General features: G+C 38.1%; 1 protein-coding gene and 1 non-coding gene across 3 annotated transcripts in view; one reads left to right on the top strand and one right to left on the bottom strand.

Annotated features, from left to right (window-relative positions):
• DNAH7 (dynein axonemal heavy chain 7) overlaps positions 1 to 22357 on the bottom strand; it is a 260013-nt gene that overhangs the window by 235150 nt on the left and 2506 nt on the right. Inside the window, exons 2-4 of one of the 2 annotated variants that reach the window (XM_027054285.2) lie at positions 10848 to 10910; positions 3955 to 4017; positions 541 to 649 (exon numbers count right to left, since the gene is read on the bottom strand). In XM_027054285.2, coding sequence (XP_026910086.2) covers positions 541 to 649; positions 3955 to 4017; positions 10848 to 10910 — 235 coding nt within the window. Of the gene's footprint in view, positions 1 to 540; positions 650 to 3954; positions 4018 to 4606; positions 4991 to 10847; positions 10911 to 22357 lie in introns of those variants that run through there. The other variant, XM_015077964.3, reaches the window with a different exon arrangement.
• LOC113598345 (U6 spliceosomal RNA) lies at positions 10247 to 10351 on the top strand. Its single transcript, XR_003419019.1, has one exon. It is a non-coding gene; the product is annotated as a U6 spliceosomal RNA (small nuclear RNA).

Here is a 22357-nt window from a genome sequence, read left to right on the forward strand (position 1 = left end):
AAGAATATTCATTTATATTTTGATTAATATGCTAATAACTCTAATTTTCAATTAATTTACATAGAACCTTCTTAAAATGAAGATTAAAAATATGATTAAAATAACACAAAACTATCTCAAAATTTAAAGAACTATGATGAAAAAATGTTAATATTCAATGTAATCAATCTGAGGACTCAATAAAATAAAAAGTAAAAAATATTAAAATGACTAATTTGGAAGCAAAATTTACAACTTATTAAAATCGCTCTCAGAAAAAAAAGTCTTTCACGCAGAGGCAAATTCTGACTACAATAAAGCAAAGTTTTAACATAAACACCAATTCTTAAAATATCAGCTTTTATAGCATTTACAACAGCCTGAAATAATTACAAACTGAATCAGTTATTTTACAAGGGAAAACATTTGGGATAAATTTTCCTACTTGACATAAATGTCATTTCAGTTTTACAATTTCACTACTCTCAACTAAAATGTTGTATGGTTTTTTTTTTCCCTCTAGAGAATTTCCTTAAGTCTAAGTTGGAATAAAGTTCTTACCATAGGACTGTTCATTTTTAACGCTAAACTGTTCAGGAATCTCATCAGCCTGCTTTACAGTCAAATGGAATGACAGAGCTGCCTGCTGCCACTGGGGCTTTGTGCTCACCTGGAACAGGAAATGCAAACAGCATTAATCAACAAGGTCAGAAAAAAAACAAAACAAACATGAAATGCAGGAGTATTTATAAACAGACATTTTCTCAAACAAATCCGGACATCTGGAAAGAAGGCACACTCCACAGCAAACCTTGTTCAAGCCTGTGAATGGCTGTGGCGTGTGACATTTGGGAGACATTACCAAAGGCTCTGATGCTAGTTTGATGCGGGCATCTGTTACATAACACTAGGGTGGGCATTCCGGAGAGCCTCTCCCCCCACCCCCAAACATTGGCAAGTGATTTTTAGGCCTTCCATTTTAATGAGAGGGACTCTCTGCTGGGCTCCAATGCTAATGAGCTTCTCTGCATTCCAGCTCCAAAAGATCTTCCTGTTCTCATAGCTTTAAGCAGTTGTCTCGTACTTCAGCAACTCACGGATTTATTCCACACTTGAAGGCAGGGTTCATATATTCTTATACTTAAAAGATGTAGGCAGATCTCATAAAAGAGGGAGGAAGGCTAGTGATGATGGCTAATTGGCACTCAGCTTCAGTGCTGGGGAATAATAGAGGCTGGTGGGGACTGTGGCAGACAGGAAAATATCTAGGTCTTCTAAAAAGACAACAAAAATTAGCTCAGGCCAATTACTGCAATACCAGAACACAGACCCACTGCTGCTGGAACCTAGGACTCATCGAGAAACCCAGATGGGTGGATTTGAAAGTAAAATACACATTTTACACACGACAGAATCTCTATCTTCCTCTCAGATCCAGACCACGTTGATAGAAAGCCCATACTTGCACAGGCTTCTTCCTACTCTTTACTCCCTGCAATCCTTACTCCTGCTCCCAAATGAACTTATTTCTGGCTCTTCTTTTGCAGGAAAACAAGCTAAGGCAACTTAAAGATCCATGCTCTTCCATTCTGACTGCCTTTCCATTCCTTTAGTCTCATCTTGCTCCATAAAGGATTTAAGATTTGTGGGGCTGCTATGAGTGAGGACTGCAGAGAGGGTGAGAAAAGACAAAACAAATTAAAAAAACCTACTTTTTTTTGAGAATGGGAGTTACCAGTGCTGAGTCACCCTTGATTTCAACTACAGGGATCTTCTCTAGAAGCATGAAGCGTTGTAGTGAAAAATCATTCTAGGTCTTAACTACTGCTGGAAAATTTCATCCAAGTGTAAACCTTAATATTCAAATGAAAGTACTTTGCTGTTTTTTTAAGTCAATGGGTTTATAAGAACATCTCTTGAAAATATTATTTTCCTTGTAACATATAAAACACAAAGAATGCTGAGAAAAAAAAAACTAAGATACATATGAACATAAAACCAGGCTTAAAGCAGCCAACAGAAGTGTTGTAGACTATTATACGCCACAAACAGGAAAGGATTATTATGCAACTCGGCCACTGAATAGTAAATAAGAAAATTTAGGTTTACATTTCTAAGCCCCCTGTGCTAACCAGACACAATGAACTCAGGATAATATTTTTTTTTTGGATGGGGGGTTAAAATTTGTTGAGTTTTCAAAAGAAAATGTCTATTTTATTTCAAGTCTTGTCTTTTAAACTATAAAATCTACAATAGATTTTGTAGAACTAGGGAAAGCATTCTATGGCTGAATTTTACACAACTTGGCATGATACTCCGGTGTCATCCACAAAAACATGTTTTCAATTAAAATTTGTGTTTTGGGGGCACCTGGGTGGCTCAGTCGGTTGAGCATCCGACTTCGGCTCAGGTCATGATCTCGCAGTCGGTGAGTTCGAGCCCCGCATCAGGCTCTGTGCTGACAGCTCAGAGCCTGGAGCCTGTTTCGGATTCTGTGTCTCCCTCTCTCTCTGACCCTCCCCCATTCATGCTCTGTCTCTCCCTGTCTCAAAAATAAATAAATATTTTAAAAAATAAATAAATAAAATAAAATAAAATTTGTGTTTTGTAGGGGCACCTGGGTGTCTCAGTAGGTTAAGTATCCAACTTCAGCTTGGTGATGATATCACAGCTTGTGGGTTCGAGCCCCACATCAGGCTCTGTGCTGACAGCTCAGAGTCTGGAGCCTGATTCAGATCCTGATCTCCCTCTCCCTCTGACACTCCCCTGCTTGAGCTCTCTCTGTCTCTCAAAAATGAATAAACATTAAAAAAATTTTTAACATTTATATTTTGTAATATTCAAAATCTTTCATTTAAGAACATTAACTCTTAAGTTTCCCAGGTGAAAACTGTCATCCATTTAAAATTATCAGGAATTTTCTGTACATAAAGCAACACAAATTCAATTTTATAATTTGTTTGTGGCTTTTAAATTATCTTTCAAAAAAATAATCTTTAGATAAACCTCGAAAGCGTTATGCTAAGCAAAGCCAGGCCTCAAAGGACAAATGTATGGTTCCACTTACACAAGCTACCTGGAGCAGTCCAACGCATAAAGACAGAAAGTAGAATCCTAGCTGCCATGGGCTCAGGACACAAAGGAGATACTGTTTAATGGGCACAGAGCTTCAGTTTGCAAAGATGAAAAGAGTTCTGGAGATGGATGACGGTGATGGACGCACAACAATGTGAATGCCCTTAATGCCACTGAGCTATGGTTCAATTAAAAATAGTTAGGATGCTAAGTTTTTTGTTAGGTGTCTTTTATCACAGTTAGAAAAAAAATACTGTTTGCATTGAACCTCCACCTAAATCCAACTTCCAGAGGTCACAAGGGCACAGCTCGATGGCATTCAACTCCACATTACTAGCAAAGTCACTGGTAAAATTTATTACAGTGAAGCATGTCATACCCAGCACTTACCAAATGAAAGACTCTACGAACTGCCTCTACCATAGGACACTGATAATCTAAACATAATAATTTTTAAAAGGATACCAAGATCTAAGGACTCTTCTGCGGCATAGCGTTTCAGTGCCGGAAGATACAGCTCAAAGAAACCAACTCTTCTTATTTTCAAACACAGGAACTGCAGCTCACAGAGATAAATGATCCTTTCAGATACTAAAGCCATTAGTGACAAAGCTGTACCCTGAGACCTCACTTCCTAACTCCAATACTGATAAACTTTCTGCTAGCCCATCTTGGAAATTCTTTTATCCAGAATATTGAAATACTCTTGACATACCAGAAAATTATAGCTTACGGTTACTTTAAGATAGTTATTTTTCCTAATATGTGTACCTCGTAGAATTTCTCCAACAGAAAATAATCAAATGGAGACCAAAATTCAAAATCTGATGTTCAGTTACTTATTTACAAGTTTGAAAGACGTTTTCAAAGTGGCAAAGATCCAGTATATAGGTAAATTACCGTAGCCAACTGGGGTAAAACTCTTCCTGGGGTCTTGACTTTTTCTTTGCTGGCTGACTTATCCTGCATGAAAAATAGGAGGACAACTGTTTACTCTTAATGGCACAATTGATTCACTCAACCAATTTTACAGAGGATCTACTGCAAGGTATAGGTCATCAAAAACATTCAAAGACCAACTTTAAACTTCTCAACATTTGTCTTAGAGTGACTTCCTTTGTAGCAAGGAAAGAAAGGTGGTATCCCACAATACTTAGAAGGCTTTGAAAAGTGTGCAAAACTTCTTATCCATCACATCTTCTTTTGGGAATTTACTTGAACCCAGCTAGTGTCCAGGGCTCGCTCAGCTCCACCACCCTTCTCTATCACTAAAATAGAACTTTTGTTCTATTGACAACTGTGGTGTTCCGCTTCCCAAGGTAACGACACATTCAGGTTAATGTGCCCTCAAGTTGCCATAAGTCACTTTATACTTTTTGGGGAAAAGCATGGTTATCCCCTTGGAATAGAGGGGAAGGGCATGGTAGGAATGTCATATACATAATGAAAAGCACTGTGGAGAACGATCCTTTGGTCGGTAAAACAGGTAGGAGTTGTGCCTCAGCCACTGATCGATTTATTGCCTCCCCACTTCGAATCTATGTTTTTTAACCTGCTTTGTGATTCCCGAGCAGGACTCTATCAACATTTCTCCAGCTGGCCCAACATTATAGAGGATTCAAAAGAACACTAAGAGAACTTTTCTTCCTGGTTCCAGGGTTTTTCCCCCGTTGCTCCATGGAGTGCCTATCAGTAGTCAGCATCCTTTCCCCTGGGCATCTTCCCAGCCTGTGGCAGGTACCCTTCAGCAGGTTTCACTGACATCCCTATAGGCATCTTCCCAGGAAGTTTCCCTTACATCATAAAGGGAGACATCATTTCAAACTTTTTAGCATGCAAGTAGGTGGTCTACTCAACTCCCAGCCTGCAGCATCTCTGCAAACATCTTTGCCACCCAAGTGGGCCACAGCCAACCCCTCTCCAAGAGGTCTTAGTCTAAGCTTTGAGGAAGGGATGGCTCTTCCAAGTTTCTCCCTTGACCACTCTCCCTTAGACATAGAAGGAGTGGCTGTTCCTTATGTCTATTCTTCTATTCTTGAAAGCTATGTTGTCCAAAACAGCATCCACTAGCCGCCTGCAACTATCAACACCTTTAAATGTCGCTCATCTGAAGTGAGACATGTTTCAGAGTGTATGTTTGGGGCGCCTGGGTGGCTCAGTCGGTTAAGTGTCTGACTTCGGCTCAGGTCATGATCTTGCAGTTTCTGAGTTCGAGCCCCACATCAGGCTCTGTGCTGACAGCTCAGAGCCAGGAGCCTGCTTCAGATTCTGTGTCTCCCCCTCTCTCTGCCCCTCCCCTGCTTATGCTCTGTGTCTCAATAATAAACATTAAAAAAACAAAGAGTATATGTTTAAGTATATATTAAATATATACTGGATGTTGAAGTCTTAGTACGTAAAACAAGAAATAGGATTAGAATATATTTTATAATGATCATGCTATGTGTTGCATATTTGTTCTAAGAAGTTTACATGAATTATCTCATTTAATCCTCTTTAAAACTCTAAGGTAGTGTGCCACTTTTGTGCATATTGTATAGATATGGACTCTTTATAGGACATCTTTGCCCCTACAAAGCTCACAGTCTAGTTAATATTAAAAACTATATGCTTTCATCCTGGAAGGGAGATGGTGTAGAGCAGAGTATTCACAGACAGTTTCAAAGAGGGAAAGGATCAAAGTCAAGCCTTGAGGCATAGTTGGATCTCCACAGAAAAGGACAGCAATGGGCTTACTGAAGACAGAGGGAACATTCAGGACTTGGAAGCTAAATGAGTACATCAGGCTTAGGAGAGGACATTGGGGTCAAAGGTAAAGGGACTTGGCCCAACCAAAGTGTAAAGTATAACCACTGTCTTATTGCACAATGATTTACCGAACACCTACCATGTGCTGGGTTTTCTTTCAGACACTGGATCTACAGTCACTGACAGGACAAAGCCTATTCCCCCTTGGAGCTTACATTCTCGTGGGTATAAACAGCCATTTCAGAAAAAAATCATTATATATAATATATATTATATACATATAATATATATTTTATATATTATATAAGTAATATATAATACACATTATATTATATATATTATTATATATATAATGTAAGCAAGTAATAAGTACAATGGAGAAAAATAAAATTGAGTAAAGAGATAGCAAAAGGTAGAGAAGTGCTAAGTTAGATGGGGTAGTAAGACCACTTTGTAGAGGTTTTGTTTGAGTAGGAACCCAAATCAAGAATGAGGAAAAGCTGGATGGGGGGCGGGGTGCTGCTATATTATGAAGCATAAGTGTTTGGGGCTTGACTGGCCCGGCTGGCAACAGAGAGCCACTGTAATCCTCTTGAGGTGACCTCAAGTCCCAGTTTGCTGGGACAGTCCCAGCATATAGCTCTTTCCCCAGCATAATTAGTAGGAATTTCACTCTCAATGGCATCTCAGTTTGGGTGATAAATTCTATTTTTATCTTATTTACCATACAAGGCCATTCAAAGGGATTTTTCATAAATGGTCCTTACAACAGTAAACAAGATATACAAGGAGGAGACTAGAGTTGGCAAGGAGAATAATTTAGTGGTTTTTAAAAATAATCCAGGCAACAGGAGATATGGGCCTTAATTTAGAGAAAATGCTAGGAACTGACAGTCACCACAACCTTCCCAGGACATGGTCTGATCATACTGCTGCCTGGTCAGAAACATCAGAAAGCCCCCTATTAAAGCAGGCACAAGTCATCACCCTGGTTTTCAAAGCCTCCTCAATACGCCCTGAACCACATCATTTCCCAGCTTCTCTTGGTTACTCTGTAGCCACAGGACTTGTGCTGGCCCATGAAATGTGAGCACTGACGTGTAAGATGTGTAAGAACTTCTGTGCCTTCTCTACTCTCCTGCCCCTGCTACCTGCAGTGAGCGGACCCCATGTTCCCAGTGGCACAGGTAGAAGGTGGAGGGGGACTCTCTGACCCGCATTAGACTTCATGCAAGGAAGGGGCAATCTCTGTTAGGTTAAGTCTCTAAAATTTGGGGGTCTGGTAGGTCAGCTGGTAATAAATATGCTAACAAAGAGACCCATCAGTTTGTCCCCTCAGTACTTCCTTGTTACAGTCCAGCTCTTTCTTCAAGACCAAGATCAAAAAAGTTTAGATTTTCTTTAACTCCGATTGCAAGTGGTCTCTTTGAATAGGAATAGCACTCTTTTGGTAATTCGTTTATTGTTTAAACCCTGCCTGAAATAGAATGTGTATGTGTGTCTATCCTGCTTTCCCAGCCCTTCATCCCACTCCATCTCAACCTACTAATTCAGTCTTATAGAGCTGGATAAATGGGTTTTAATTTTAACTTTATCTTACAAACAAAATTGGTTAACCAAGCCCCCCCCCAAAAAAGTGTAACTAAAGAAAACAAAATTTTAAAAAATGTTTAAGAAAAGAAAAAAGTTGTAATGAGCCTCAAACAGTATTTACCAAAGTACAACATCGAATCAGGTGAATATCCAGTGCTGTACTACAAACTTTTTCTACAATTCCTAGCAAACCCCAGGATGTGGAGGGAAACATGAGCATTAAGTTTGCAAGCTGAAATGTGCAACAGGTATCTCAAAGTGGAAGGCTTTCTGTTAGCAAGAATGAGGTATGGTAAGAATGAGGTTGTAGACAATAGAGAGAAAAGGTTGTGACATATGGTCCAAGTGACCTGGAATTCACACGAAGACAGAAGGAATTCATGTGAGGTCTACTGTATAGCAGCCATCACAGATGTACAGAACACGTTGCTCAACCCCAGCCTCTTACACAAACATTCACTCTAAGTCATTCTGACTTAGAATCTCTACACTACCCATTCTGCATACTGAGCCATCAACCCCAGTCCTGTCAACACCTTTTTTACCCTTTTTGCCCTGGGTAAACAGTGAGGGCTTTCATGTTTCCTTATATTGCAGTACAGAATATATGTCTAATAGGATATTTTATACATAGTGGTTCTCTGGCTAACCACAAATAACAGCCACACAGAGCCAAAATACCACCTAACTAAGTAAGGTTGCTCTTCAATAAGATCAGATGGGTAGACTTTAAATTAGTATCTACATACTTTTGCTGACAAGTAGTTCTATTTTAGTTTGTAGTTTCCTATCCAGTGATGACCTAGGCATATGCTACCTTTACCCTCTTCTTTGGCACTCTTGTGAGAAGGGCCCTAGGGGACTTCAAGTGACAAATCTTGTGCCTTACATCCCTTCCCATCCTCCTGGCTTTGCCTCTGATTCCACACATGGTTGTAGTGAACAGTTCTCTGCTGGCTTCAATTCACATAGAATGACAGTGTTTCACCTCAAGAAAATGTCCTTTGCTTTCTGCTGTGGGGTTTCTCCAATGCCATATAATGGGACTCTCAAGGTAGCCCACTCTGCACACATATAGGGGGAACCAGAAGTGGGTGAAAGTTAACAATCCCAGGAGTAACCTCCACCTATGTGGGATGAGAGTTGATGGATAAATGCTACTCCCTAATCATACTCAGGTCAACAATTTCAGGAAGCAGTGTATAAGCTCCTCAGAAGGTCATGGCAGGATCACTGCCAGTTAATGTGGCCATGAACTTACTGACATATGCTCAGATTGGCTTTTCTTTCTTCCTAGTTTTACTCTCCTTAATCTCTTATTTCTGCTTCCTGGGATCACTTCCCAAATAAAGTACATACAAGTCCTTTTTTCAGGCTCTTCTTTCACAGGTAGTAAGCTAAGACATCTTAAAAATCAATGCTCTTCCATCCTTCTGTCTGCCCTTCCATTCTTTCACTCCCATCGTGCTCCATAAAGGATTTAGGACGTCCGAGTGCTACAAGTGGGGTGTGCAGGAAGGAGGAGAATCTGGTCACCAGTTCACAGACACTGGGAACCACCAGTGCTGAATCATCCTTGATTTCAACTACAGAAGCATGAAAGTCTATAATGAAAATCATTCTAGGTCTTAACTACAGCTACAAAAATGCCATCTAAGAGCAAACCTTAATATTCAGATGACAATATTTTTTACTCAATGGATTACTTTTAAAAAATCTCTTAAAAGTATTACTTATCTTTAAAAAGCCCTACAACCCAAAAAGATACAAAGAAAAATACTAAGATACAGTCTAATAACAACATAGTATATGGTTTAAATCAGGCAACAAAATCATTTTATACATTTGATGGCTACAAAGAATTATTTGTTTCAGCCATTGAATATTTATTAAGTAAGTTTAAATTTTGTTGAGATTTCCAAGCGTATATACTAGTAACATAAAAATAAAACTAATGGCAATTGGTTTTTCAGTTTTAAAATTTGTTAAATTTTTAAAGGGAAAATATCTATTTCGGATCTTAGTCTTTAAAACTAGAAAGCAGAGAGATTTGCAGAACTAAAAAAAGAGATGCTATGATTTTATTATTTTATAGAACTCAGTATGGTAATCTTGGCATTATCAATAAAAACAGTCACGATCACAACACGTACCTTGAAATGTTCAAGAATATTCGCTAACAAAATTTCATTTGAGATTTTTAAGCTGAAAAAGTCTTTCTTATTATTAGGAATCATCTCTGCATGAAGCAACCCAGATTTTATAGTTCATTCTGAGTTTTTAGAAGATATTTCAAAACAAATAATGTTTGCATTGAACCTCTACTCACACTCAACTTCCAGGAATCACCAGAGTATCACTCAATTAAACACAACATAAAAGTACTAGAGAGTACATTTCATTGCAGTAAAACCTAACACTTCTAGCACCTTATCAACTAAAACTATTAACTGCCCCTTCCATAGAAAAATAAACTCAAAATAATGACAAAGGATGTCAAAATCCAAGAAATCACATTTTAGTGCTGGAAGAAGCCTCTCCTCAAAGATCATTCAATCAGCTTTTCTCATTTTAAGACTTAGAAACTGGGGCTCCAAGAGGTAGGTGAGTCACCAGCGTCACGGAGCCATTAGTGACAAAGCTATATTGTTTCCTGATTCCAATACTGCTTCTGGCAGCCCATCTTCACAATTCTTTTACTCAGATTACTCAAATATTCCGTGCAAACCGGTAGTTGTAACTTAGAATTCCCCTCATTAAGGTAATTATTTTTCCCCAAGATATGTTCATCCTGGATGCTCTCCATCGGAAAATAGTTCAATGGAGCACAGAATTTAAAACCAGAAATTCAGTGCTCGCTTCGGCAGCACATATCACTAAAATTGGAATGATACAGATGTTGGCACGGCCCCTGCGCAAGGATGACATGTCAATTTGTGAAGCTTCCAGATTTCTGGTATCATGCTGAGTGAATTAAGTCAGTCAAAGACAGGTATCATCTGTTTTCACTCATATGTGGAGCTTGAGAAACTTAACAGAAGACCAGGGCGGGAAGGGAAGGAGAAAAAACAGTTGCAAACAGAGAGGGAGGGAGGCAAACCATAAAAGACTCTTAAATACAGAGAACAAACTGAGGGTGGATGGGGGGGGGATGGTGGGAAAGAGGGGAAGATGGGTGATGGGCATTGACGACACCACTTGGGATGAGCACTGGGTGATGTATGTAAGCGATGAATCATGAGAATCTACCCCCAAAACCAAGAGTACATTTTACACACTGTATGTTAGCCAACTTGACACTGAATTATATTAACATAATAATAAAATATACTTCCCCCCCCCAAAAAAATAAAAAAATAAAACCAGAAATTCAGTAACTGCTTCGCAAGCATGAACATTAGTACATCTTTATTATAAAAGCAATAAAGTATGATGATATATTAGTAAATTACCATTGACAATTGTGGTAAAAATCTTACTGGTGCCTTGGAGTTTTCTTTGCCGGCAGGTTTATCCTGCATGAAAATAATACAAAGAAAAAAAAGAACCGTAACTGTTCACTCTGTTAATACTATAATTGATTCACTCGACAAAATTCTACAGTGTCTAATTTAAGAAAAACACATATCCTCCAAAATATTCTAAAACATACTCTACAGATGGTATAATACTGTGTACAGAAATTCATAAGAAATCCACAAAAAATAAGAACTAATGAATAAGTTCAGCAATGTTGCTGGATCCAAGACCAATGGGGGAAAAAAAAATCAATTGTATTTCTAACATTAGCAATGAACTATCCAAAATTGAAGAAACATTTATAATAGAATTAAAAAGTATAAAATACTTATGAATAAATTTAATAAGACTTGTACAATAAAAGCTATAAAACATTACTTACAAAAAAAAAGACACCTAAATAAATGAAAAGACATCCCATGCTCATGGATTATAAGACAAATATTAATACCACTTTCCCCCAAAATTATCTACAGATTCAATACATTCCCTATCAAAATCTCAGCTATTTTTTTTTTAGGTAGAAATAAGCAAGCTGATCATAAAACTTACATGGAAATATAAGGACCCAGAACAGCCAAATAATCTTGAAAAGGCACGAAGTTGGCAGAATCATACTTCCAGATTTCACAACTTACTACAAAGCTAGAATAATGAAGACTACATTATGATAAACACACAGATCAAAGAGATAGAATTGGAAGTTTAGAAATAAACCCATTTGTTTATGGGCAATTGGTTTTTGACAGGAGTACCAAGACAATTCAGTGGAAAACTGGTCCTATCTTCCTCTCAGAATGTATCTCAATCTAAATGGTGTCCAAAGTTTCCTCAGCCTGGCCTCTGTTCTCCATCGCTAATTTTTTTTTCTGAATCCTTTATATACTAAGGCTAATATACCCCCAATTACTACTAACAAGTACAAATATTGCTTGCAATAACTTTCAGAGAATACCTTTGTCTTCTTTGCAATAGAGAATAATTCTATTGCAGGAATTTCATCTAAAGTAAGAAGTGCTATTGAGCATGATACTTGGATTTGTAAAAGAGATAATACAAGTTGTGCTTTGGTCACTTATAAAGGTGTTGGCTCTCAGCATCAAGTCTATGCCTTTTTGTCTTCCTTGATGGTTCTCGAGCAGGACCCAAAAACATTTCTCCAGCTGGCACAGTATTAGAGAAGGTTCAAAAGGGACACTGTAAGAAAAGGGACTCTTCGTAGTTCCAGTGCTTTTCCTCAATGCTCTCACAGTGTGGCTGTCAGCAGTCAGTCAGTATCCTTGCCCCTGGGCAGCTTCCCAGCCTGCGGTACCTGGCTGATCCAGTGGCAGACAACCTCCAGCAGGTTTCACTGCCATCTCGACTGGTAGCTTTCCAGCAAGTTTCCCTTACATCAGAGGGAGAATCCCTTTCAAACTTTTCAGCATATGTGTATGTGCGTATCTGATTTGTCCCTTTAATTCCATTGATATAGTTGTCTATCTGTAAACAAATTGTATCAAATTTCTGTAACTTCACAAAAGATCTTGAAATTCTCTCCACCTTACTATTGTAAAAACAATCAGATACAGACTTCTGGTCCAAGATGGTGGTGTAGGAAGACTCTCAACTCTCTTCCTCCATGGAGACCCCAAATCAACACTCATTTATAGAGCAGTTCTCCTAAAGATGAGCTGAGGGCTAACTGAATAGCTTCTGCACAACAAAAGATAAAGAGGCCACAGAGAACTGGCAAGAGATGAAGACACACAAAGGAAGGGAATTCTTACCCCCAACATTGCAAACTGTAGAGGAGAGGGATAGTACTGAGGGACTGAGCAGATTTGTCTGCTCAGGGCATGGGGGGGGCGGGGGTGGCGGGGGCGGGGGGGGACATGGTTTAAAAGAGCAACTAGAGGGGCGCCTGGGCGGCTCAGTCATTTCAGCTTAGGTCATGATCTCCCAATTTGTGAGTTCAAGCCCTGCATCAGGCTCTCTGCTGTCAGCACAGAGCCCCTTTAGGATCCCCTGTCTCCCATTCTCTCTGCCCCTCCCTTGTTTGCACACATGCGTACACATCCTCCCTCCGTCTCTCTCTCTCTCTCTCTCTCTCTCAAAAACAAACATTTAAAACAAATAAAAAGTAAAATAAAAGAACAACTAGAATATAAAAGATCCAGCCTTAAAAGTTCGCCAAATGGCAAGGGAGCTGCTGGAACTCATTCCAAGTTCAAAGGGCTGGCAAGCACCATGGTTTACATTCATCTTCTACATTGATAACCCAGACAGGAGGAGGGTCTGGCCACCATAGCCAGGCTGCTGCCTTAGAGTGCCAGGTCTCTAGCTCACACCAACTCCAGACACCCTGGGCACAGATAAAACCCCACAGTTTAAAGGAGCAACTGGAATATAAAAGATCCAGCCCTAAAAGTCCACCAAGGGCAAGGGAGCTGCTGGAATTCTCTCTGGTTTAGAGGGGCTGGTGAGCACTATGGTTTACATTCTCCCTCCACCTTAATAGTGTGGACAGGACCAAGGTCCAGGTACCATAGTCTACTGCCTCCGTGAGCCCCGGACCCCTAGCCCACATCAACCTCAGCCAACACACCAAGGCAGCCCCAGTGCAATGCACACCGGGACACCCTAGTCAGTGCTCACTACAGCCCCAGCTGTCATGCCAAGGTGACACAGATGCCAGGGACGCCAGAACACTCCAAGCCTATGCCATTCAGATGACTTGCTAGGGCACTCCCAGAACAGACCACTCAGAGACCTGTCGGCTCATGCCTACTTTGATTCCTGCCTTCCTACCAAGACAGCTCCTATGCAAAGCACTCCGGGAACCCTTAACCCTGCCTGCCTCAGTTTCCAGCCACCTGCCAGGGCACTCCATGCATGAAGCACTCTGGGAACCCTGCCTTGTACTCTCCTTTGGCCCCAGCCATCCCACCAGGGTATCCCCTGCACGGAGTGCCCCAGGACATACCTTGGCCTGCACAACTCCACTCCCCCACCAAGGCAGTCCCTGCATGGGCACTTGAGGCACCTTGGCTGGCACCTACTTTGGTTTTAGCTATCCTGCCAGGGCACCCTCTGCATGAAAAGCCCCAGCTCCACCCCAGCCCATGTCTACTTCTGCTCAGTCATCCCACCAGGGCAGCCCCAGCACATAGTGCCCCAAACCCATAACCCACACCAGACACAGCTCCAGCCAGCCAAAGCCACAAGGCACAAACATTTTACAGGGGACAACCATACACAAGACCATTCCTTTGAGTTTAGGAGAAGTAGCTATTCCACCTAATTCATAGCAACAAACACAAGTCAGGCAAAATGAGGAGACAGATGTATATGCTCCCAATGAAAGAACATCACAACCCCCCCACCGAACAAAATAAATGAAACAGAGCTAAGTCATATACCTGATAAAGAGTTTAAAGATGCTCACCAGACTGGAGAGAAGAGTAGAACTCAGTAAGAACTTCAACAGCTACACAGAAAATATAAAGAAGAATAAATCCAAGTTGAGTACAATTAAGTGAAATGAAAAACACACTAGAATCAACAGATTAGCAGATGCAGAAGAATTGATCAGTGATCTGGAAAACAGGGTCATGGAAAGCACCCAAGCTCAACAGCAAGAATAAAAAAGAATTTTAAAACTGAGGATAGCTTAAAGGATCTCTTGGACAACATCAAACAAACAAGTATTTTGTATTATAGGGGTCCCAGAAGGAGAAGAGAGAGAAAGGGGAAGAAAACTTATTTGAAGAAACGATAGCTGAAATGTCCCTAACTTGAGGAAGGAAACAGACATCCAGGATCAGGAAGCACAGAGAGTTCCAAACAAAATGAATTCAAGGAGGTGCACAGCACTGCAAAAATTACAATGTTAAAAGTCAAAGAGAGAATTTTAAAAGCATTAAGGTTATCATTCAGAATTGAAGGAGAGATAGAGTTTCCCCAGACAAACACAAGTTAAAGGAATTCATCACCACCAAACCAGTCTTCCAAGAAATATTAAAAGGTCTTCTTTAAGTTAAAAAAAAGGCCATAATTAAAAGTAGGAAACTTATGAATAAAATGATGTAAAATATGATAATATACACATACAACATTGAAGGGGTAGTAAAAAAAGTTCTTTTAGAATGTGTCTGAACTTAAATGACCATCAACTTAATATATATTGACAGCTTTATCCCATATATGAACCTCATAGTAACCACAAACCCAAACTCTTTTATATATACAGAAAAAAATAAAGAGAAAGCCAAGCCTAACACTTCAGAAAGTCATCACAAGGCAAGAAAAAGAACAGAAGAACTACAAAAACAACTATAAACTGATCTTAAAAATGGCAATATGTACACATCAATAATTACTTTACATTTAAATGGTCTAAATGCTCCAATCAAAAGACATAAGGTGGCAGATGGATAAAAAACAAGATCCATCTATACACTGACTACAACAGACTCACCTCACACCTAAAGACATATACAGATTGAAAGTAAGAGTATGGAAGAAGATGTACCGTGCCAATAGAAGAAGAAAAAAAAAGCTGGGGTAGCAATACTTAGAGAGGACAAATAGACTTTTTAAAAAATATTTTTGAGAGAGAGAGTACGAGCAGTGGAGGGGCAGAGAGAGGGGGAAACGGGATCAGAAGCGGTCTCTGTGCCAACAGCAGAGAGCCTGATGTGGGGTTGAACTCACACACCATAAGACATGACCTGAGCCAATCAGATGCTTAACCAACTGAGCCACCCAGGCATCCCACAAATAAGACTTTAAAACAAAGACAGTAACAAGAGACAAAGAGGGGCATCATATAATGATAAAGGGATCAGTCCAACAAGAGGATATAATAATTTCAAATATTTATGCACCCAACACTGAAGCATCTATATATATGAAGTATTAACAGACATTGAGGGAGAAATTGACAGTAATACATAGGAGAATTTAACACCCCACTTGCATCAGTGGATCGATCATCTGAATAAAGAGAAAAAAAATCAAGACACAGCATCTTTGAATGACCCACTGGACCAGATGGACTTAATAAATATATACAGAACACTCCATCCAAAAACAGAATATACATCCTTTTCAAGTGCACATGGAACATTCTCCAGGATACATTACATGTTAATCCACAAAACAAGTCTCAATAAACTTAGGAAGATTGAAATCACATCATCTATCATTTTCAAGCACAACTGTATGAAATTAGAAATCAATCATAAGGAAAAAAAAACAGGAAAACCTCACAATGCATGGAGACTAACTACCATGGGTCAAAGAAATCAAAGAGAAAATAAAAAATACATGGAGACAAAAATGAAAACACACTGACCCAAAATCTGTGGGACAGAACAAAAACAGTTCTTAGAGGGAAATTTATAGCAATAAGGCCTAGCTCAAGAAACAAGAAAAATCTCAAACAATCTAATCTTAGATCTAAAGGGACTAGAAAGAAAGAAAAAAAAGACCAAAGCCCAAAGTTAGTAGAAAGAAGGAAATAGGAGCATAAATAAATGAAATGAAGAAAAAACAAACAAACAAACAACAACAAAAACCAATGAAATCAAGAGCTGGTTCTTTGAAAAGGTCAACAATTGATAAACCTTTAGTCAGACTCAAGAAGGAAAAAAAGACACATAAAATCAGAAATGAAAGAGAGAGGAAAAAAGTAACAACCAACACCACAGAAATACAACAAATTATAAGAGAACACCATGAAAGATTATGCCAACAAATTATACAACCTAGAAGAAATGAACAAATTCCTAGAAACACACCATGTTCTAAAACTGAATCAGGAAGAAATAGAAAACCTGAATAGACCAATTACTAATAATGAAATTGAATAAAAAAAAAAAACCCAACAAAAATCCAACAGATGTATTCACACGTGAATTCTACCAAACATTTAAAGAAGAGAGAAGATTTAATGCCTATTCTCAAACTATCAAAAAAAGGGGGGGGAAGAAAGCTTCCAAGTACCTTCTATAAAACAAGCAGTACCCTGATACAAAAACCAGACAAAAACCCTATAAGAAGGCAACAGGCCAATATCCCTGATGACACAGAGGCAAAGGCCTCAACAAAATGTCAGCAAACCACATTCGACAATTCATTAAAAGGATCATTTACCACAGTCAAGTGGGCTTTATTCTTGGGAAGTAAGAATAGTTCAATATTCAGAAATCAACATGATACACCACTTCAGTGAAACAAGGGTTAAAAACATATAATCTCAACAGATGCAGAAAAAGCATTTGACAAAAGTCAGCAACAATTCATGATAAGAACGCTCAACAAGGTAGGTTTAGAGGAAACAAACCTCAACAAATAAGGGCCATATGTGAAAAACCCAAAGCTAACATCATACTCAATGGTAAAAACAGCTTTTCCCCCATGATCAGGAACAAGTATGTATACTCTCACCATTTTTATTCAATATAGTACCAGAAGTTCTAGCCATAGCAATCAGACAAGAAAAATGTAAGACATCCAACTTGGTAAAGATGAAGTAAAACTCACTGTTTGCAGATGACGTGATACTATATATAAAAAACCCTAAGGACTCCACCAAAAACTATTAGAATAAGTGAATTCACTAAAGTTGCAGGATAAAAAATTAATACACAAAAATCCATTGCATTTCTCTACTCTAATAAATAGCATAAAGAGAAATTAAGAAAACAACTCCATTTATAATTACACCAAAAAATAATAAAATACCTAGAAATAAACTTAACCAAGGAGGTGAAAGACCTGTACTCTGAAAATTAAAATATTGATCAAAGAACTTGAAGATGACACAAATGGAAAGATATTTCATGCTCACTGACTGGAAAGATTATTCTTAAAATGCTCATACTATCCAAAGCAATCTACAGATTCAGTGTAATTCCTATCAAAATACCAGTAGTATTTTTCACAGAACTAGAACAATACTAAAATTTGTATGCAATCACAATAGACCATAACAGCCAAAGCAATCTTAAGGAACAAAGTTAGAGCAATCACAATTATACAGTGATATAATATAAAGCTGTAGTAATTAAAACTCTATGATACTAAGAAAAATAGACACACAAATCAATGGAACAAAGGGCCCATAAATAAACCCATGCCTTATGTTCAATTAATCTACAACAAAGGAGGCAAGAATACACAATGAGGAAAAGACTGCCTCTTCAATAAATAAAGACTGCTGGGAAAACTGGACATCTACATGCAAAATAATGAAACTGGACCACTTTCTTACACCACACACAGAAATAAATTTAAAACAGATTAAACACCTAAATGTCAGACCTGAAAACACAAAACTTTTAGAAGAAAACATAGGCAATAATCTCTCTGGCATTGGCTTTAGCAACATTTCTCTAGATATGTCTCCTCAGGCAAGGGAAACAAAAACAAAAATCAACTCCTAGGACTACACAAATAAAAAGTTTTTGCACAGTGAAGGAAACCATCAACAAAAAAAAGCAGCCCACTAAATGGAAGATACTTGCAAATGATTTATCAATAAGGGATTAATACCCAAAGTATATAAAGAGCTTCTACAACTCAACACCAAAAAGACAAACAAACAAACAAACACCTATCCAATTTTTAAAAAAATTGGATACCTGGGTGGCAGAGATACCTGGGTGGCTTACTCAGTTAAGCATCCAAGTCTTGATTTCAGCTCAGGTCATGATCTCACAGTTCATGGGTTTAAGCCCCACATTGGGCTCTGGGCTGATGGTATGGAACCTGCTTGAGATTCTCTCTCTCCCTCTTTCTCTTTCTGTCCCCCACTCATGCTCTCTTTCTCTCTCTCAAAACAAATAAACTTAAAAAAAACAATAGAGGACCTAAATAAGCACTTTGCCAAAGAGGACACACAAATGACCAACATAAATGAAAAAGTGCTTAACATCACTAATCAGAGAAATTCAAATCAAAACCACATTTAGAAATCACCTTACACCTGTCAGAATGGCTGAAATGAAAAACACAAAAATAAGTGGTGAATATGTGAAGAAAAAGAACGCTTGTGCACTGTTGATGGAATGTAAATTGGTACAGCCACTACAGAAAACAGTATGGAGTTTCCTCAAAAAGTCAAATCCATTATGATCCATCTATTCTGATACTGGGTATTCACCCAAAGAAAATGCAAACACCAATTTGAAAAGATATATGCACCTCTATGTTTATTGAAGCATTATTTACAATAGCCAAGATATGGAAGCAACCCTAGTGTCCATCCATATGAGTGGATAAAGTTGTGGTATACATACACAAATACACAATAAAATACAACTCAATTGTTAAAAAAGGAGATCTTGCCATTTGCAACATCGTGGATGGACCTAAAGAATATTATGCTAAGTGAAGTAAGTTAGACAGGACAAATATCACATGATTTCACTTATATATGTGGAATCTAAAAAAACAAAACAAAAAAAGAAAAAAATGAACAAAAAGAAGAAACAGACCCAAAAATACCAGAAAGGTGGCCAGAAAGGAGGGGAGTAGGGGATGGGCAAAATGGGTGAAGGGGAGTGGGAGACACATGTTTCCAGTTATGTGAAGAAGTCCTGAGAATAAAAAGTACAGCATAGGGAATATAGTCAATGGTATTGTAATAGTGTTTTATGGTGACAGATGGTAGCTATGCTTGTGGTAAGCATAAGATATAAACTTGTTGAATCACTATCTTATACACCTAAAACTAATATAACGTTGTATGTCAACCACATCTCAATAAAAAAAAAAAATTACCATGGACAATCTTGACCTTTTTTCTACCAGGTGAATTTTAACATCAATGTTGCATAAAACTTTTGGGAATTTTGATAAAAATACACTGAATTTCTAGAATAACGTGAAGGAAGCTGACATAATTAGGATACTGACTCTTCTTTTTTCATGAATACAATGCTTCTTCATTCAGATCCTGGGAGTGTATCCTTCAAAATCATTTCATAATATTCTTCCTAAGCGTCTTCTACATCTTTCGTGAGATTTTTAGGTATGAAGATTTTGAATGGGAAAATGAATCATAGCATCTGCACAAGACTTACAAACTTTTTATCCCAACTGCTTTGTCAACATGGAAAGGTCTATGAAAGCTGCATCTACTTGTAATTTCTGTGATGGTTGTGCTTTGTTTGGCCCAGTCCAGTCTCCATGCCCCCCCTTTTTTTTTAACCCTTGCTTTCTGCCTGAAAGGCCCAATCTGGTGGGGATTAAGCAATGAGAAGCACCAGTAGGACACTAGAGAGCAGGAGGGGAGAGCCTTTTGGATATTTCTTTCCTAGTATGTCCTGTTTCCCATAGTTCTGTTAGTAGCTGAATTCTTCCAGAGCTCAGCTCCTATCAGGAAGCTACCATTCCAAACCCCCACCTCATACCAGGTTTTAGATAATGGGAAGTATAATTGAAATGATAAACGGTAAATGGCAATTCCTGATCAGGCCTAGGAATGTTAATGACTTCGTATTGCTGTTAATCTTTAAGTGCCTCCTCAACCTCGTTGGCTCTTTGCCTTAACCTAACCCACACCACTGCAAAGGGTCTCTTTGTAGGTTTTCTTCAATTAAATCCCTTTGAGATGGTCATCTGTTTTCTGGTGGGATCCTAACGAACAGAACTTTATTAAAATTAAAATTGCTAAGGAGTCTAGACCTTCCTTAAGTAGTCTGGCTTTGCATTTCGTTTTGATTTTAATTTTCAACTACTTGTCTATTGGACGGGAGGTCATAAATCTGGCATAATCTAAGTTTAACCACTCTGATCAAATGACCAGAACCTGCGAATGTATCAGGTTAAATCAACAATCTCATGAAGTTGTCTGGTTAAAACAATCTCTCAAAATTTATCAGGGTTGATTTAACATAGTTGTCACAGATTTGCAGTATGGTTATCAAAGTCATCACCTAGGTGGGCCTCATATCAAACTGTTTTTACTCTGACCTCCTCTTTAAGCAAGGACATGAAGAAGATATTTAGGAAAACTGAATGAGCATCCTATAAATGCACAATTACAGTACTTGATTTAACAATTAGAAAAAGTGCTTGGGTAGAGAGGAGTTGACAGCTTTTTCCTCCTTACCTGCCCACCATATATAGTCGATTTGTGGGGCACTCCACGATCTTTGCATATTAAGACCCTTGAAAGTTCTTCAATGAAGCTCAAATGTCTTACTTTATGTTTTAATTTTAAAATTGAAATGAGCAGTTGCAAGGGATTTATGTTTCTCTTAAATAGCTAACTTAAGAGCTCAGACTGCTATTCCTGAAAAATGCCTTGTCACTCTCAAACTTCCACTAATGAGATGAATATGTTAAAATCTCCTTCAGCAAATATGATTTACCACCTGCTCACTTTTTCAAACTAAATGAATACATAAGTAAATGTCACATAAGAATGGCATTTCCAAAAGTTTAATCCATTCCATTTGTTTTAGGTTAAAATGTAAAAGCTTTTATCCTTTCAAAAGGAAAGCTGCATTTGAAATTAGCATAAATGACAGTACCAAGAGTTTTAAAATTACCAAACAACCAAAGCAGTGAGAGAGGGACCTCTGCTGTTTAAAAATGGTGTTTAAAAAAATGGAAATAATCCTAGATGGGGTCATGCAACTTTCTTTCAAGATCCCAATAATGCCTCTTCAATAACATAGGTCCCTTTAGGGGAGAGTGGGGAAGGGATAAGGGAAGTCATTTCCAAACGTCACTTTTATTAAAATAAAGCAAAATTTAAAACCTAACTACCAATAGGTTTTCACTGGATATTTTTTAATTGTAAATTGGTCAGCTTGGGGCTTTGGAAAATAATAGTTCAGAAATACCGCTGCAATATGATAAATACGTGTTTTAAATTTCAACAACATAGGCTATGGTTCAAGATCAGGCCAAAGCCTGTTAAGAGCAACATGCAAATAAGTTGCTTAATGCATATTGATGATAAATACTTTTAAAAGGACTTTGTGATTATAGGATCACAAACAATCACTAGTACACTCTATTAATCTAATGGCTCAGTTTTTTAGCTACCTAAATCATTTTGTTGTTGTTTTTTGTTTATCATTTGTTCTTTTACCACTAATTACTAATTATATGGTAAGTGAATCAATGTCTGTTTCTTAGTTTTCAGTTTATTACACATTTCAATAAAATACCAAAACTAGGTTTTCTTGATCATTTAGGCATTATTTGATTAATCAATTAGGATTGACATTTTGTTAGTAATCTACAACCCAATGGATAGGGAAATAAATTACTTTTTAACATCCTTTCCTCAATAACCTAACACTACAAAAAAAAAAAAGCATGAAGCATTGAAAAAAAAAAAAAAGAATTATAGTTTAGTGTTATAACAAAGAAACCATGCAAAATCCACAGGCCTTCCAGCAACTGTTTTTCATTCAGTACCACCATATCTTAAGGAGCC

Source organism: Acinonyx jubatus, chromosome C1 (assembly GCF_027475565.1).
Source record: "Acinonyx jubatus isolate Ajub_Pintada_27869175 chromosome C1, VMU_Ajub_asm_v1.0, whole genome shotgun sequence".
Lineage (NCBI taxonomy): Eukaryota > Metazoa > Chordata > Mammalia > Carnivora > Felidae > Acinonyx > Acinonyx jubatus.